At 29.7% G+C, this 20070-nt stretch overlaps 3 protein-coding genes and 1 pseudogene across 4 annotated transcripts in view; 1 reads left to right on the top strand and 3 right to left on the bottom strand.

Annotated features, from left to right (window-relative positions):
* Nucleotides 1–3793, top strand: part of LOC113373623 (protein artichoke-like) — a gene marked incomplete at its 5' end in the record, with an annotated part of 9413 nt that extends 5620 nt beyond the window's left edge. Inside the window, 10 exons of the mRNA XM_026613908.1 lie at nt 104–216; nt 315–325; nt 1661–1946; nt 2021–2184; nt 2258–2522; nt 2586–2844; nt 2920–3032; nt 3111–3182; nt 3316–3513; nt 3617–3793. Of these exons, the coding sequence (XP_026469693.1) occupies nt 104–216; nt 315–325; nt 1661–1946; nt 2021–2184; nt 2258–2522; nt 2586–2844; nt 2920–3032; nt 3111–3182; nt 3316–3513; nt 3617–3793 (1658 nt within the window). The remainder of the gene's footprint in view (nt 1–103; nt 217–314; nt 326–1660; nt 1947–2020; nt 2185–2257; nt 2523–2585; nt 2845–2919; nt 3033–3110; nt 3183–3315; nt 3514–3616) is intronic.
* Nucleotides 3794–5189: 1396 nt separating this feature from the next.
* Nucleotides 5190–6986, bottom strand: LOC113372144 (ras-related protein Rab-14-like). 2 transcript variants are annotated; one of them, XM_026612467.1, is made up of 5 exons: nt 6833–6986; nt 6584–6691; nt 5937–6117; nt 5675–5857; nt 5190–5535 (listed from the first exon to the last, which is right to left on the bottom strand). In XM_026612467.1, exons 2-5 carry the CDS (start codon nt 6684–6686, stop codon nt 5361–5363), a joined length of 642 nt encoding a protein of 213 aa, XP_026468252.1. In that variant the 5' UTR covers nt 6687–6691; nt 6833–6986; the 3' UTR covers nt 5190–5360. The 2 variants fall into 2 exon arrangements, with proteins under 2 accessions (XP_026468252.1, XP_026468253.1); XM_026612468.1 differs by having other exon boundaries at nt 6757–6986.
* Nucleotides 6987–7458: 472 nt separating this feature from the next.
* Nucleotides 7459–13738, bottom strand: LOC113372143 (annotated as a pseudogene).
* A 3090-nt stretch (nt 13739–16828) lies between these two features.
* LOC113373624 (ras-related protein Rac1-like) lies at nt 16829–19692 on the bottom strand (the record flags this gene model as incomplete). Its single annotated transcript, XM_026613910.1, has 3 exons — nt 16829–17208; nt 19010–19325; nt 19598–19692. Coding segments are annotated over 3 exons (567 nt in total), but the record flags the coding sequence as incomplete, so codon positions are not given.
* Nucleotides 19693–20070: the final 378 nt, after the last annotated feature.

A 20070-nucleotide genomic window follows, 5' to 3' on the forward strand; every position in this document is an offset into this window, starting at 1 on the left:
GATATGCCAGCTGAAAGGCACTATAGGTAAAAAAAATGGCTTAAGTTAAATATAATTATTAGATTTTTCATTTATATTCTATTCACAATCCATTTTATTGCAGAGATGCACGAATCACTGAAAATTTACGGGGGGGGTTACGGATATCCAGAAGCTGGTGATTGCGGATCAAGTCATACGCGAATATGGGCTATGAATAAACTATGTATTTTAAATGTATATACAAAAAATTGATAATCTTAAAAATACCTGTTCGTATAAAAATATATTTTGTATTTATTTTGCATTATAATAATCTATATTTATATTTTCAGAAGGAGAATTTGTAATACTGTTATTATATATATTTTAAAATAAAATTATTATTTATAAAATGTTCTGTTTTATTATTTAAAAATACCGAAACTTATGTAAAACGTAATAACTGTAAGGTTATTACAGTAATTTTTTTTTTACAGTTATAGTCCAAACCGAGAAAAAACGTATTTTTTCGTAACATTCTATCAACGAACGTATTTTTTTAAATGAAATTTTAAATGTTATATTAAAAACAAAAGTAATATGATTATAATTATTACAATTTTTCATCTTGGATTTTTTTTATCTAACAATAAGACTATGATGTTTGCCAAACGACAGGTGACTTCGATAAGATATAAGGAATTTTGAATAAATAAATAAATATTGAAGTATTTTGAAATTTGAAAAATACAAAATAAACCATTATCAAGCATATTATTTCAATTTGCAGTTTTTTTCTATTACCAATAATATATTTTTAATCGCTACAAAAAACACATCTCGCCGTGATATCTTAACTTATCTACGAGTATATTAATGAAATGATTAGATAAGCCCGTTATAGGACGCCTAACAAATATTACTTTGAGTAATAAAGTCAGAATTGTGAATTGATTTTTCTTATGCACAAAATTGTAAATAATTTTGTTTAAACGTAGCGTAATTATATGAGAAGCAAATAAAAGTGGAAAACAAAGGCGTGTTTACGTTAAGATATAATAAATCGAACGTAGTGGCATATAATAATTTGTATTCGTAAGAGGGAAGATTATTTAGTCAGAGCATTATTTAAAACAATAATATTAAAACAATAGAGAAAACTTTGAACATTAATTAACAACGGCGGGTTCATATTTCAACGTTTATAAATCGTATACGCTATTTGAATAAAATACATTTTACTATAGTAATATAAAATTAATTTATAATAAATAAAATAAAGCACTGTTTTAACAGTAATTACAGCAAAATGAAGAATTTTTTTATACGTCGTTTTCTTTTGTTCTTTTGAAATAATACTTGGTGATAGCAAAATCGATCTTTGTGAGGTGTGCAAATGTTCTAAAATAAAAAATCCAGATAATAAGCTTTCAATATCGTGTAAGTTTTCATATATTGATTGGGAGAGAGTGGATTGGCCACGAAATGATGAAAAAATTGAAATAGAACTTGGAGCAAGCGGACAAAACAGCGGAGCAACCATGTTGCCAAGGTTGAGGAAAAAATTACTTTATGTTACTTGAAATATATTACAGTTCATTTCAATTTGTAAATTTTACATTTCGCTCATTTACCTTCGTTAATCGAACCAGATTTCCTGATTCGATTAACCTATTTTTAACTATAATTAACTTTTCAGATTCCCCTACAACGAACAGATAAAATTTATCAATATCACTTCAAGTGGTATAAAATCTGTGAAACCAGGAGCTTTTAAAAATCTGCCCAACTTAGAATATTTATCGTTAACTAACAATAGCATAAAATACCTCGGAGGAAACATATTTCAAGGACTCAAAAAACTTAAATCGTTAGACCTTTCCCAAAATAAACTGACCGAAATAACCAGCGACGTTTTTAAAGATCTTCAAAATTTGGAAGAATTGTATTTAGGAAATAATGAATTGACTAAAGTGCCAATTGAGGTAATCGAGAGTATAGTGATGTATTATCTAATGTTCTTAAAAATCAAGTTATTAATAGATTCAACATGTTGTAGACATTAGAAAATTTGAAGGAGTTAAGAACTTTAGATTTGTCTTCAAATATTATTTTCATTTTGAAAACAAATGAATTGATGATACCGAAATTAAAGAACTTGGATTTAAGTAAAAACAATTTAACCGTCATTGCCAGTGAAACTTTCAGCGGACTGAAATCATTGTAATTATATTTACTCATAAGTGTGAACAAGTTGTTTTTCCAAACAAATGCTAAATCCTGATTTATTTTACAGAGAAAATATAAACTTATCTAACAATAAAATTGTCAACATTGAATCAAAAGCATTCGATATCAGTAACCTGAAATCTTTGGACATTTCGTACAATCGACTTTCCAATGTTCTTACTCTACCAGAAAGTATACAAGTTGTAAATCTTGAATGGAACGCTTATATATTTTGGCCCTTTGAAAAGCCCATTGAAGAATTGCGTTATTTAAATTTACGCCAAAATAACATACGAAAAGTGAACTTGGATGAATCTTACAAAAAACTAGAGGTATGTAGTTTATTATGAAATAATTTGAATAACTATCAGAATCAAGTATCATTCTTTTTTCAGACCTTAATACTTTCCGGAAATGTACTCATTGAGTATCCGCGAATGAAACTAAATGAGCTTTCAACATTGGACTTAAGCAACAATGATTTTTCAATATTACCAGAACAACTCGACATAAATCTAATGCCCAATTTGAGACACCTTTCACTAAGTGGAAATCCAATTCGCAAAATTAAATTTGAAAATATCCTTTCCTTGGAAACGCTCGAGATAAACGATATGTCAAGACTTACAGAAATTTCGGGACTCGAAAACATACGTAATATTATAATCGAGTCCAAACTATATGAAATTTTTATTATACAAATATTCTAATAAGATATTGAATTTTTAGATGGCAGAATATTTGTCGAATCAAATAAACCTTGTGTCCATTTGAGCATTTCAAATTGTGAATTGCTGGTTAAAATACAAAATGATGCTTTTGAAAATATAAATTTATGTAGTGTGAGTAGATAACGAATTTATAAAAAATATAATACTATTATATAATTATGAAATTAAATTCATAAAATCATATTCCAGTTAAATTTGAGTCATAACGCTCTGAAAGAAGTGCCGCTCTCGGTGCCAAACGACATAGAACTTGATTTACAGGTAGGACTAAATCAAATTAAATTTAGCAATTTAATGAATATATTCATAAGATAGGAATATTCCAAAACCAAACCCAAAACCAGAACCAAGATCCAAACCAAATCCTTGAAAATTAAAATAATTTCAATTACAGGGAAACCCTTTGACGTGCTCCTGCAGCCTACAATGGTTTTTAGACGATATATTACCATTTTTGTATAAACATCACCAGCACGTTTTACCCGAATTGCGATGTGGTTCTATGCGTTTGGTTTATTGGTACAATTGGCCTGGCAAAGTATTGTGTGATAAAGACTCAAAGAATTATATGAAAGCCGACCTGAAAGATTTGGTAAAACCCAAATACTGTTACAGATGTTTCTTCATTTATTGATTTTAGCATCGTTTTTTATATTACTTCGCCATAAACAATTAACGAAAGTGATATATTTTAGAGCCTAGCATCAAGCACATACCATCAAACAACCTTTCGATCTGGGAGAGCTTTCTATGCTATAGCTGGTGGTTCATTAACGTTACTTGTAATTCTTGTTGTGATAGGGATGTATCACACAAAGGTACAAACGAGAAGATTAAAAGCCTTGAAAAGAAACCGAAGATTACAGAGTTGATTCCATTATTTTTGATAAGACAAATGAGATTCTCGCAAAAATCCTACAAAAATGCTATCACTGCAATGAATTATTGCATCATTTCAAATTGTCATTATTACCAAAAATTGCCCTCATTATCATAATCCATTATATTTATTCAACTCTGTATATAATACATCTTTTTCATAATATATATTTTGACCATACATTCTATAAATTATTGATTATTATTATATTAATTTTTTTAGTGTTATATAATACAATTAATAAAGAATATACTTATTTAACAACATCAAACAAAGTTTGCTTAATTTACTCGGTATATAAATTTTGATTTTATAGTACTCATAATTTTGGTTCCAATATAGATTTCATTGCATGTTGTACAAGAGGCTGAATTATCACATATAATGTGTACTTTTCCAGTTTGAAATGAATATTTGAAATTGTATACAAATTTGATTACAAAAAGTTAAAGCAAACAAAGTAGATGCAAAAATAATTTTAGGATGCCCAATTTTATTGTAAGTTGTTAATAATATTTTATTCGCAAAATAAAACGGTTATATATATATATATATATATATATATATATATATACTTAAATACTTATATACATACATATATAAATATCACATAAAATTTAACACCCGAAAAAAGGAATTTTCGCATCTATTCCTACGGGAAAAGCCATTTACATTTTGCATTAAATGCTCATTAATCTGGAATGTGTCCAAAATAAAAATACATTAGCTTGCCAATAGTTAAATTACATCTAGGCTTAGACTAACCGGGATTTATTAATGAGTTTTCAAGAGAGTGCAATTAATCAATAATACTTTAAACGTGAATCTTCAAACAAACCCTGATAACTAGAAAAATAACATCGCATGAGACATTTGCAAAACAAAATTGAGATTCACAAAATCAAAAACACTATTCTGCATGTTTACTTTTCTATGCAAGGTTGCTGCTGAAAAGTGCCTAACACATTGCAAATATTATTTTGACGAAACTTAATTTATTTCGAGTTCAAAAATATTTTAAAAATAATGCATTTTGTGTAATAGACAATTTTGAAATCACCTCAAGAATATATTAATATTCATCATATTTTATTTGAATTTAATATACAAAAAAGGCAAAAGTGAGTTCTTAATGTTTTTGTTAGAATCATATGTTAAAAATATTGAACTATAAGAAAATTATATATGGCATTAGCATAAAAATTCAAAAATATTAGGAATATGTTTAGGATAAAATTATTTGAATTAAACTTAGTTGTAGATTTTTACTTTATTGCTATCTTATATTAATCAACAAAGTCAATTTCAAATATACCTTTTATGAATATCTATACAAATAAAAATAGATATGCATATATGTTAAATATATTCCATACATGTAAGTACAGATAAACATGTAATATAAATTCCCATATAAAGAGTGTTGCATATCATTTAAAGATAATAAATAGAATCTTATTAAACCAATCATACCTTTTTTGGTTCTAACTCTTCCTGTTTGAGATGACCTGTACTTTAATGCAAATATTTGTCTTTTTATATCTATATTTATTACTACTCTAACAAGAGCAGTTTTCCTTGCCATTAATTGCTGGTTGAGTTGTGCGACCTGGTTGAATGGGAGGCTTGTGTTGAACACCAGATTCAGCCGCATTCAAATCCAAACGACCGTCTTGAATGCTTTGGTATATTTTTTTAGCAGTTTCTAAAAATGCCTCTTCAACATTTTGGCCTCTAAAATATAGAATTATCACAAAAATACTAATAATGTGAGGGCAAATAAATCTATTAAGAAGTAATGAGAAAAAACAGAGAGTTTTTACTTAGTACAGAATCAAAATTGATGTTAAACACATAACATTTGTCTACATACGATTTAGCACTTGTTTCCACAAACATTAGGCCATTATCATCAGCAAATTGTTTGGCCTCCTCATAAGAAATTTCTCTCTGTGCTTCTAAATCACTTTTGTTGCCTATTAAAAATATCACAGTACTTGGATTGGTTAAATTTCGAGTGTCTGTAAGCCAACTACTCAAGTGATTGTATGTCGACCTGAAAAATTATAAAAATGATTTAAAAAGGTCAGCTTTAAATCCAAATTCTAATATAACCCAAAAAAATTATGTCACACCTGCGAGTAACATCATAAACCATTAAAGCTCCAGCAGCACCTCTATAATACGAACGAGTCACAGCTCTGAATCGTTCCTGACCAGCAGTATCCCAAATTTGTAATTTTATCTTTTGGCCTGATACTTCTATAATTCTTGTACCAAATTCAACACCAATGGTATGTGGGCAGTCAGCCATAACTGAAAAATATAGTAGTAATACTACTTAAATATCATGGCAGAGGAAAAAAATTAATAAAATGAATTAATATCGTTTCGATTTAATGCAGTTATGAAAACAGTTTGTGTGATGTTGAATTATTCAAAAGATATTCTGTAACAAAACAAGTAGAAGTATAATGCGTAATACTGACTTAGAGAAGGAACGTAAACTGAGTTAAACTACAACTCAATTAAGAAAAGAGATTTGCCATTGCCATTTCACACCCTAGTGCCCAAAATGGGCTATTTTCAATTGGAAACAAATATTTGATCTAAAACTAGTGAAAACGGAAATCCCTATTTATACAATAAGTATATTTATATATATATATATATATATATATATATATTATTAATAATAATAATAATATATATATATATATATATATATATATATTATATTTATATAATTGAGTATTTACTATTACATTGTATCAATACTTACATTTCTTCTCAGTGAATTGGTGCAACAGACAAGATTTTCCAACACCCATATCACCTATTATTATATATTTAAAAATATACGAATAATTATAAGGACCCGCCATTTTAACTGTAACAACACAATTTAAATTTACACACAATATGATTATTTCAATACTCCATTTATAAAATTACTCTTGTCGCAAGATTTGCGTGTCAAAATAGACGCAATATCTGTCAAGCAAGTCGTTTCGTAAAGCGTTCTGCCTACCTTATTGGTAAAAAACAATGCAAATAAATACTAATACACAGGTTCTAAATGTCGTCTTATCAGAAGGATATTAAAAAACATGAAAAACTCCGTGTAGTTTTTCATATATATGATAATTTACTTTCGGAAATGCACACAATGCCTGCCCAGCCTGCCCATATGAAAATGACAACTAAACAATAACAGCGTTAGCGCCCCAGACGGCCGTGCTTCGTGGCATGAATCATTTGCGAAATATTTTAGCGGGATCATTCAAATTCAGAATCGGGATATTATTTTATATGAATCACTCTACATAAACAGAAATTGTTTGAATAAGAAAAATGTGTCTGGTATGTTATTTGACAAACATTCATTTAATTTTAATTTATATGTATGAGTAATCAATATAATGCATATGTAAATATGTTTATGTTAATACAACCAACATTAATAACTATATTATATTAAACTTATTTGTTAGTTTACTTTTCAAAATAATTTTATTCATATTCTTATAATTAAGATAATTGGTATTACCATAAATTATAAATGCTAAGAACCTTGGAAGTACTATAATTTTAATATGTTCATCAGCTTATATTAGAGATTTCAATATATAAAAATAATTATATATTATATTTCGGTCAATTAGTTATATAGAAATAACAATTTATTTCTTAAATTATTAAGAAAGTGGATGAACATTTAACGTTTTAGGGTCTCCTCGTTTAATAACATGTGGTATCTTTTTAGGAACCATACTGAAACAGAAATATACATATGAATATAAATTTAGTAAATGATTAATAAATATTTATGTATAGAAACCTGATGCAATCTATAATTGGACAAACTGATAGGCATAATGTACATCCTGTGCAATCGTCGGTCACGACTGGTCTGTGATCTTCAGCACCAAATTGTATAGCCTGAAAAAATGCATAGCATTGATAGCGCATTTTTTGTTATTTTTGTTTTCTTTACTACTGCATTATTTTACTTTTTATTTCATATTAACCCTCCGTCGGTCGGATATTTTTTCACCTTCGAACGGTCGGAAAGGTCTGGCTGGACCACCATTCATTTTACATGCATTTATATGGGATAAATGAGTTTCTGGTGTCTTTTGTATTACCGATTATATAAAAAAATCAAGAAATATAAAAAAATCGTTGCCTTTTTTGTTAATTTTTCTCTTTTAAATCAATGAAAAACAATATTTATTCTTTTTCGGCGCCTTTGAAATGAATGTGTGCATTACTCATCCGATTTTCAGTGTTTGCGATTACCAATAAGTTTGGTAGGTTTTCAAGGAACTCTCTTCATGAAAATACTAACATTCATGTTAGAACACATAGCAAAGAATATAAACAACGCAGTTTGAATAGAAAATACCATGAAAAAAGACAAAATACTGGTTTACATATATCAAAAAGCGTATATTTCATACAAAATGTATGGGTGGTCTGGACAGACCTTTCCGACCGTTCAAAGTATAAAAAAGTTAATAACCTTATAATTATCCTTCTGTACATTTTTTCGTCCTGATTTTTTCATTGATCGACAGCTAATGAAATTTTAGGAAAAGTCAAGAAATTTCAAGTCGATAGGATTACTAGAAGTATTTTTTATTTTTAATTGAAGTCGAAAAAAGTCTGGCAAGACCACGCCGACCGACGGAGGGTTAAACTCCTAATAAATTTTTCACTGTTAACAATGTTCGCTTATTGAATTCATTACCAAGGCGCAGAATAAAAGAGTTTAAATAAATGATTACGCATAGAAAAAACATTTAAATATAAATATGTATATTAGTTCACCAACCTGGTATCCAGAATCATTACAAGCCATGTAACATTTTCCGCAATTGATACACAAATCATCATCAATCAAAGCAACGACTTGCCGCGAGTTGTCCAATTTCTTGTACGGGCCGATGCGTTCTAAAGCCAATCCTATCATGGAAGCTATGCTGGGTGCCATCACTGATTTCTCTTTACGTGGAATAACTGAAGATAAAAAATCCGATACGATTGTTATCATAAACATTCGTGTATAAGGATTACATAACAATGCAATTAATCGCGATGATTCATTCCACATGTGTTATAGCAAATGACGAGTCGACTTCGGAATAATTAGAAGAATTTGATATTTTGGTAAGTACAGAAGCGAAATAGTTTTTCAGGACATCAGGTAGCATAAAAGCATTAAATTCAGGAGAGCATTTCTTGGCTACCAGATAATTGTAAACTAAATTTATGTCAAGATTATTGTAACAAATATGATGAGATAATAATTTAAATTAAAGATGATGAAAGTTAGAGGAATGATAAAGCATTTTACAGAAAGCAAAATAGTCAAACTAATCCTACATTCATCTTCTGAGATTTTCTTGATACCACCTTGCTTTGGCGGAGTGCACACTCCATTTTCAAGCCTTTGCTTTGCTAATATTTCTTCACGTTTCTTTGCATAAGGACCAAAATGTAGAATAGGCTGAAAATAAAAAATATTAAGTAAAACTATTTGTTTCATATAATCATTAAATCGCCGTACAACTTATAATATGATAAGTTATCATACTAAATAAATTTCTAAAACAGAATAAAAATACATAGATATCTTAATTTAAAATAAAAAGTAATATTAAAAGTACCTTTCCGTTTTCATCACAAAGAGGTGCAATTGGTTTACCCCGTTGCACCTTTGTTCTCGGAGGTGATTGTCCATCCCATGGTCCTGCATCACTATCCAAAACTGGTGGCGGATTTGCCCGTAAGTATAATAATGCACGAAGCCCCGTGCAATAATCATCGATTACCGTAAAGTCTTGATTTTGAACAGCGCTGCAAACCTATCGAGTGATTATGAATTTGAATAATTTGTTCCAGCATGGTATAAATTTTGAAATAAAAAATAATATAACCTGAACAACGCTGGCTCCACAATGCAAAAATTGCAGAGCCGCATCTGCCGAGTCTACACCTCCTATGCCAAGAATAGCAAATCCTGGTAAAGCTTTGGCAACTGCTGATACTGCACGTAAAGCCATTGGCCGTGTTGCATTGCCTAACACAAAAACAGTCAAGATATATATTTATTTAATATATTAAATATAAAATATATGGCATAAATAAAAAAATGAAAACATTAGAGACCTGAAACACCGCCATATGTTGTTCCTTTGGCTTCTCCAACTCCAGGCCAAGCTGTACCATCGCCTCGCAAGCCCATTAATCCTGACACGGTGTTAATTGCTGATACACCATCCGCTTTACCTTTATGATATTTAAAATGAATAATATAAAATAGGTAAAATATACTAAGTTATATTGCTAAGCTTTCAAGAAAATCTCTAACCTTCATAAGCTGCTCTAGCAATTTCTACGATGTCGGTTATATTTGGAGTAAGTTTAACGAAAAACGGAATTTTTACAGCAGCGCGAACCCAACGTGATATATTGTATACTAATTCTGGTTTCTGGAAGGGACAATCAAGATATACTATTTTATAACATTGTGAATTAATTCCTTGCGCATAAATATTATAATATTATTTACCTGGCCACAAGCTAAACCCATTCCGCTTTCTCCCATACCATGAGGACAAGACAAATTTAATTCTAAAGCATCAACGCCAGTGGCTGCTGCTTTTGTCGCTAATTCGGTCCAGTCTGCTTCATTATATGAACACATAATACTTGCAATGACTACCTGGAAATTGCAAGAAAATATAAAGTGCCTCAAAAACAAATTACTTATCGACAATTACCTTAGTGGGGAAATCACGTTTGAGTTCTTTCAGACACTGCAGCCAGTAATCTAAACATTTTTCAGATATCAATTCTATGTTTAGGAATGAACTTTGGCCTGGACCGTAAATATGACCGGATGTTGTACCTTTGACAATTCTGGGCGACACATTTGTAACTTGATCCTGTACAAACATATATATTTCATTACAATATTTTCAACATCATATATAAATAAAAATATATTTAGCTTTGCCTTATCTAAACCAAAAGTTTTAGTAACAGCAAAACCCCAGCCTTGCTCAAAACTTCTACGTATCATAGGACCACTGGTAGTAGGAGGCGCTGAAGCTAATCCAAATGGATTTTCGAATTTTATCCCACAAACTTCAACCGAGAGATCAACTAAATCTACATCGCTAAAGAATAGTGGCAAATTTGGCGGAGTATCCATTGGAAGACCCTTTGAATTGAATAGAAAATCTCTAGTAAATGTAATTAATTTGAAATATATTTCTATTCATTTAATTGTACCAACCTGCATAGAACAGTGCATGTACCAGGCGGCAGTTTTACCATCATTGACAGATTCAACAGTAGTATCGGCGCTGCCGGCAAGATCGCCTCCACAAAATACCTAAGTTTTAATAATTAACAAATGAATTAACAAATAACAAATTACAGTAGAATCTAATTAAAAAATTAAATTAATTTCTATTGATATTATACCTGAGGGTGCGTAGAACGCATAGTACGCGAATCCACCCGTGGTAAACCTCGGTGCATTTCCAAAGGCTGCAAAGCTTCGACAACTGGACATATAAACAATTAATTTAAATAATGCAAGAAATAATAAATTATATATCAATGAAAAAACGACTTACCTTCTGGATCATAAAGACCTGATCCGAAGGCAGATATAACAAAATTAGCTTTAAGGCGCGTAGTTTGTTCTTTATCCTCAATCCATTGGCCATTTTCATCTTGCTCAGTTCTGCAAAATTCCATGGCCGTGATCTATTAATTGAAGTAGCATGAAATTGAAAATTAATAAAAACAATAAACTAATCTAAAACTTCCCACAACTCCGATTACCTTGTTATTCTTCACAACAACTTTCTGAGGCGACATAAAAGGAACGAATTCACATTTCTCTTCTCGGGCTAATTCAACCTAGTAGTATTTAGAATGATTATTTGGTTTTCAGCAATATATAATATTATATTACCTCTTCTGGAACTGCTCGAATATTTGTACTGCCTTTTCGAAATACTACAAAAACTTTTCGTGCTCCGCATCGTAAAGCAGAGGTGGCGCAATCGAAAGCAGTATCACCAGCTCCAAGCACAATTACTGTTCCATTTAAACGAGGTAAAGAGGATGATGCTAAAGCACAAGCACAAAGTCCTAAAGAATAAAAAAAAATAAATAAAAATAATTTGTATTAATACTTTAGCTCAGTTTATTTAAACTACCTGGTTTGCTCCCTTTTGCAACTTTAGGCAAGAAATCCTTAGAAGTATAAAAACCCATTTCTTCGGTGAGCCCTGAAAATATTGGATCAGGTCTAGGATGAGGCAAGCCAAAACCTAGAAATACTGACGACACTTCGGAATCTAGCAAGCTCTGTTGATAACAATTTTAGAAAATGTTATAGTTGTTAATTTAGAAGCTATATTTTTTATACTTACCTTCAAAGTTATGTCTTTTTTAGAGAACTCTCTACCGGTACAAATTTTACACCCAAATCGCGCACAAGCTCAATTTCGAAGTCTACAACGTCATATGGGAGACGAAACTGAGGTATTTCAGAAGAACTAAAATATAACAAAATAGTATTCAAATAGAATTGCAGTAGTAACATTATAAGTTATATTTAAAATTCAATATTGATTTAATTCATCATAAATTTGATCTTTTACCTCAATCCTCCGAGGTAATCTCGTTTTTCATATATAGTAATATCATCATATCCAAGTCTGGCCAGAAATGTAGCGCAGGACAAAGAAGCAGGTCCGCCGCCTATTAAAACCACCTTCCTATTTGGATATTTTAATGGTGCTAGATTTGGATCACGACGTTGCTTTATTCCCATCTTCTTAAAAACCTTTAAAATTTACCAGAAGCATATATTAGGGACTATAATATAATTTATTATATTTTTTTATTATGTCCCAGTAAACCACTACGTAGTATTTTTATAAGTAGGTTTACCTCGGTTGCAAATTGTTGTAATCCACCAATGTTGATCGGACCTTCTTCAGAAGCTTGAAGATTACATCCGCCCACGCATAAGTCGCTTGTAGGGCAAACCATGCCGCAGGTGAGACCCAATGGATTGTCACTAAATATTGCTCTCGCCGCCCCATAGTAATTCTAATTAAAATTTTGATAACATAATACATTAATCAAGTAAATATTATATTGTTTATTATATTATATTGTTTAATATATTACCTTATTTCCGATACTAGTAATGAAACTCTTAATATCGAGTTGTGTCGGACAAGATTTCTGGCAAGGCGCATCAGCACATTTCAAACATCTGGCAGCTTCTCTAAGCGCAGCTCGTTCCGATAAAGTAGTATGTTTGATGTCAGAAAAATCATTTTCTAGCGGAGGTCCTGACTAAAATAAATAAAGCATTTTAAACTGTCTTAAGTATAAATATTGAGTACTAATTTAATTTTTTATCCATCCCACCTGACTAGATTTATCTTGGTTACGCTTCCAATGATGTTTGTTGACTTTGGTAACGTAAGAAGGAACCAACGAACATGCCTTGTGAACTTTAGGATTCAAGGATAGCAAATTCTAAAAAATAAAATATAAATTTTAAAACAAAATTTATTATCATTTCATATCATATCAAGTTGTAATAGGTCAACTTTTACAAACTAGTCCTGTTCAAATTATAATATATCATAAACTGGTTTAAGACAGGTTTCAAATTATATCATACTGATATAAACATATTGGTATGGTGTAAATAGTACTTATTCTTTTTAATTATAAATATATTAAAATAAAAAGTATAATCGAATAATAATATTACCTCTATATCAGGCAAATCTCGACTTATGGTAACAGTAGCCATTGCACATTGATTAAAATGTTTTCATTAACTAGAATTATCATAAAATTATATTATATATTCGAATAAATGCATAAATGTTTAATCACTCGATTAATAATTATTATTATCACATTAAAAACAAAAGGGTAATTAAAATTTAATTAGAAAATTAAATGGAGTAATAGCGTACGAAATAACGTCTGGAATCACACACTGGTGATCTCACAATAACATTGGATACTGTATTTCTATTTTGAATACACAGTTATTGACAATTGTGACAACATAGCACGTTGACGCAGTAGCGGTTATTAAAACGCAAATCTTTATTTATTTATCTCCAAGAATTGTTTTGAAGCGTTATATCATATTTCATCCAAGTAGATGACAAGTGCAAATTCTTTCAAATATTCTTTTAAGATTATTTAATGGTCCACAAATATCGCACACGAAACGTTGGTATTCGTCTTGTTTTTAAATAGAGATAAGATTTTTTATTATTTGTAATTACCAACGCTTTGTTTACTCGAACGACAAAAATATGATTTACATAACTCAGCGGTAATAAGTATGTAATGAAATTCACTAAAATATGTTACGTGGATTTTCACTAAATCAGAAAACGCTACTGATATATTTTATTGATCTCGCAGGCCAATGCATCGATCTATTAATAAACATTTTCATGTAAATACCATATCAAATTCATATCTTCTAAGAATTAGAGTTGACTGATAACACGACATTCAATATACAAAAATATTTGAAAAAAATATCATTGTACATTGCACGTTAAAATGAAATATTGATCAGTTCAAATACGAAAAAAACGAGGGACAAAAAAACGAATTCATATTTCTATCATTTCGTAAAATAACAATTATCTTTATCGATGTGCGTCTTCACTTTCTTTTATACCTATAAATGTATTAAATTTATTTTTTAAAAAAATTAAAACGACGCCACATCAAAATTTTTAGCACATTGAATTTTATTATCAAACATATGTTTAATATTTTATGATTCATGCTGACCTTGTATTAGAATGGCATTAAACAGACGTGTGATAAAAGTTTAGCATACGTAGATGTTTCTTTTGAATTATTTTTAAAGATAAATTTGAGAATAAACAAAAATTATCTCAATCGGTTGCAAATTTAATGTTTTTTTTTTATTAATTATTGTTGGTTTGTTGTATAATAAATCTGATTAAATTATTCCTGGTTAGAAATGAAAATTATGTAAAAAAATGCTATATGTTTTATAAATAATGTAATAAAATTGTATGTTATTTTTATAAATGAAGAGAAAATTTTAGGAAAATAGTTATATTAAGTTAATTCGAATTATAAAACAGGCTGACAAAGTATTCACGCTTACCAGACCGAGATATATTCACATGGAAACAGTAACAGTAAACAGTTTTCAAAACTTTAATTTTTATAATTAAACCGTATCTCATAGGCCTATAATATTTCAAACTGTGACCATCAACTCTATACCATGCAAAGTTTAATCAAATTCCAGAAGAGTTAACTTGAGTTTCTCCTTGTTTTTTTAATATATGAATGTACATATAGTTAATGACGCCTTTCAGGTATGCTTCTCAAATTAAAGCCCTGTAATATAATCAATGATTGCTGAATAAGCATTTTTCGTAGATCATAATTGGAAAAATAAAAATAAATCTCGTCAATAATTAGTTTTTAAACATTTTATTATTAAGCTACAACGCAGTTAATAAAATTTATTCTACATAAAGCATACTTCAAAGGAATATTTTAGTTATCTAAAAATAATTTCATAATCTAAAATAATGAAGAACTTCTTTTCTTCCATATTAATATTACATAAGAATTACAACATTTTACTAGAGCATATTTACAAAATAATTTCCAAACAAAGATTTGTGTAACTATTTTCTATTTACAATTTAAAATATTTATTATATAAATTTATCAATTAACATAACAGGAAACGAAATTTATGCGAAGTGGTCCTAATGGATATAACATTGTCAGTATGAAACAAATATTAAAAAAAAAAAAATTAAAAAAAGTGATAATTATATTAAATGTTTGCCTGTAACTTTTGTTGAAAATTCATTTAAATACAGGAACATATTATTAAGCAAAAAAAATATAGTCATACTATCCACCACATGTTTGAAAATTGAAACAAAAATACAGATTTTTTTATTATTAATGATACATTGATTATATGGAAATATGGAATTGGATTTTGACAAACATTTATGATATAATTTTGGTAGCAAAGATGATATAATTTTTTCCAGTCAACAATGATACAATTATGTATGGAATCACATAACACAACATGCACTAATTTTCACCGATGATTATCCACTGAAACATCTAATATGTACAGCAAGTTTTGAATTTATTTTTAATATATTTTATATTCGTTATATTCAACATTGATGTCTGAACATGAAGTCACAGTAATTATAATATTAATTTTCTAAATTCTATTGGGCGGATGGTACAATAAGAGAATAACTGGAAAATTGTAAGTGCTTTTTCTAACACTATATAAATATAAAAATATATAACGAACTATAAAACTATATCGTTCGTTGCTACCAATAATATGGATGAATACTCGTATAGATATGTCTATGTGCAAAAAAAAATATTATAAAATTTACTATACAAATACATAATATTAATATACAAACATTATTATTAAATCAATTGATCGTGGCTAAAATATTTATGCCTGTTGGTTCGATTATAATTTATCTACTGATTAATTTCTCAGTTGTTTTATTAAAAAGACTACGGTGAATCTTAATTTACGTAAATTGTAGATTATTTTACCCTTTATTAACTTTCCGCGCGTAATAAAAGCAGTTTGACATATTGTGCGCATTTGATGGTTACCAAATATACATGGTGGTCATTGAATTTTATTTAAGTTTTTCAAAAGATTTTATTCAACATTTTATAATTATATTTCAATTTAAGAATACGCGTCAAAAATCGTTAGATATATAAATTCTCAGTCAATATTCAAGTACCCAACTTATTATTATTTAGTGATCATATGAAACCATAATGAGAAAATTCCTGTTTTCTAATTTCGCACAAAACTAGGTAAATAAGAATGATTTTATTACTTTGTTAAAGATGATAGTAGTGAATACTTCTTACTACAATAATTGGCATTAAAATAAATTATTGTGCGTAATGGCTATATTTAAAAAAAATATTAATGGTAGAGTGATTTGAACACCATATGTTAATATGTAATTTGTATTAATATTCGATTGTGTCTGTCGTTGGGAAAGAAAGCGTAAGCTCTTCCTTTTGTTATTCATTTGTAAATCTCCGTCTAAATTATTTATTTTTTGCACTTGTGCTACCCTATTTTCGCCCGCTGCGTCCCTAGAGCAAAACGCATTTTCTTTTCGGTTTAACCGGCAGCACCGGGCAGAGGACAGCGCGTATCGCTTCATCGAAAACTGTTTTTAGTCCTTTCTGCGTGAGCGCTGAACATTCTAGATATTTAACAGCGCCTATTTCTTTTGCCATCGACAAGCCCTGGAACAGAAAAAAAAATTTGGTACTTCACACATTTAATGGGAAAGGCATTCCTGGATTCAATTTTACACACATCACATCCTTGCAAATATTTCATAGTCTCTTGTATAAAGTACTTTCAAATATACGGGTAACATCGGTTATAAGAAAACTACCTGGTCATATGAAACAAAGGACTGGTACAGAAAGAGGGTGTAAATACAGTCGGTCAAGTAAGAGCGTGGCCGACTTTAACGACAGTTAATGAAAGATTTCGGTCTCATTCTTTCATGAGCCGATAAAGTGAAGCTTTGTCCTTGATGCATTGTCAAAAAAGGTTTAGTTGCAGTTCATCTTTGAGAAAAATTACGTTAAACGCCATGAGTGCTAAGTTACGCGTCGCGCTACGAGGCTGCGCCCTTTTGCATACACCTAAAAAGTATCCAAATGTAGCAATCAGCTGCTGCTAAACATATGAGAAAGTTGAAGGCATTGTACAGAATTCGATACACCTATATAAAGTTGCTAAAATGTCGATGATTTATCAGAACGTGGTTCAAATAAAAAAAAGAATAAAAAAGAACAGTGAATGGGTATTGCGGAATCCTGCTTTAACACTGCAGCAAGGACGAGCAAAATTAATGGCAAAATGTTTACAAAAAATATCTACAAACTATCTGAACCTTTCTTCGTATCGAATCGATCGATGATCTGAAATGGCGCAACACAACGGGGAAGCCTCTGACGACTGAAAAACATGTGCTTCTTTTCCGCTTGAGCACATAAAAATATTGTTAGAGATTTTGAAAATGTCATTTTCACTGATGAAAGTTCTATATGAGCACGTACTGCCCTCATCGAGCCGTTAAATTAAAATACGAGCCGTCAGACTAAAATAATCCGTTAAATTAGTAAAAAGCAGGCGTCGGAGATGCCAGGCAATTGTCGACTCCGGTGGTGACTGGACACATATTGACCAAATTGTATCCTTGCTTTTAACGTATACAATGCATATATGAATATTGAAGTTTCATAAAATAATTATTTTTATAAACCACGCTCTTACTTGACCGACTGTATGACATTTGGATAAGTCGAGGCTTTTTTTCAATAGAACCATGATATAACTTATCTTTTGCAGTATAGTTTCATTATGTTCATTGGGCTATTGTTCAGTGATTCTACTATACATATAAATTGGCTAAATTTTGCTTCTAATAAGTTTTGCTAAATTTCTCATCTTATTAGGGTTAGGCTGTACTCTAAAAATACGGTGTTGTAAGGATAATGCTCTAAATTCTCAAACCATGTCAAAGTGAATCCATATTAAATATGTATGGAAATGTTTAATTATATATGAAGATATTTCCATGTACAAAACTATATATTAAATTTCGCTAATTATAAAATTTTACAAAATGTCATGACCATTTATTTTTCTCCAATTCCACCAACAGCTCGCTTGTATCGTATAGTACGGGGGTCGGTTACCTGTATATAGAATTGCATACAGATAATATATTCGAATTTGAGTGAAATAATAAATATTTTCATATCCTCTCGCTTAAGTGTAATAGTTTTTTACCTAATATACAAGAAGAAATGTCTATAATTATTGAATTAGATTCTGCATAATTACGAATATAAATCTGTAATTATTAACAGCTATGATATCCTATTGCTGTTGCTATCAAAATATACTTTCAGTGAAATCAAAGTTATAAATTGATTGCCCAATTTTTAATTTTACTCACTTGTGGATATGTAATAGGTGCTAATTTTTTATCCTTTAATTTTTCGACAGTGTTTCAATTTTACTCACTTGTGGATATGTAATAGGTGCTAATTTTTTATCCTTTAATTTTTCGACAGTGTCCTTGTCTTCGCGCAAATCGAGCTTCGTTCCGACGAGTATTATCGGCGTGTTCGGGCAATGGTGCCGCACTTCTGGATACCATTTGGCGCGTACGTTCTCGAATGATGCTGGATTCACCAGTGAAAAACAAATCAGGAATACGTCAGTCTGGGGGTAGGAAAGTGGCCTGAGACGGTCGTAATCTTCTTGACCTGCTGTATCCCATAATCCCAAATTGATCGGTTTACCATCGACCATAACATTGGCAGAGTAGTTGTCAAATCTGAGAAAAGAATTAAAAAAAAATTAGAATCTATCTAATCTGGAACTATTATAAAGGTTAAGAGTGTTCAAACAATTTGTTATCCGACTGAATTAATATAATAAAGTCAGGATCTATCTATATTCGCTATAGAGTAGTTGTTTTAGCTAGTTTAGGGTAGAGATTATCACTCTTTATGTATATTTTATTGATCTTACGGGAAATATGTATAATTGAAAGCATCTCATAAAATGAGATTTTTTAAATTTATAATTACTAATCTGGAGACTTACACTGTGGGTATGTATTCGCCAGGAAAGGCATTTGTTGTGTAACTGATCAGCAAACATGTCTTACCGACGGCTCTGTAAAAGATGAAAAGATTTATATTAATATAAACAAATAGATAAAATATAAAAATGCATCATATACACTTGTACTGTTCTTGTTAATGCAATAACGCGATATGGATTTTGACTAGTGTGATCATTGTTGAGAGAATGCAAGGCGTTTACACTAGTGAAATGGCCATATCTTATGATTACAAATATATATATTATATATATATATATACGAGTATATATATATATATAAGTATATATATATATATATATATATATATATATATAAATATAATTATCTGCTGAAATTATTTTCGTTTTAAAATTATATCAATACTATATGTATCGAATAGTGATTTTTATAGCAATTGAAACTAAAAAAATATTAGCTAGAAACGTATTGCTGCAGTACTTTTTCACCATTG

Source organism: Ctenocephalides felis, unplaced genomic scaffold (assembly GCF_003426905.1).
Source record: "Ctenocephalides felis isolate EL2017-DRISC unplaced genomic scaffold, ASM342690v1 CF-g0.4_SCAFFOLD_01604, whole genome shotgun sequence".
NCBI lineage: Eukaryota > Metazoa > Arthropoda > Insecta > Siphonaptera > Pulicidae > Ctenocephalides > Ctenocephalides felis.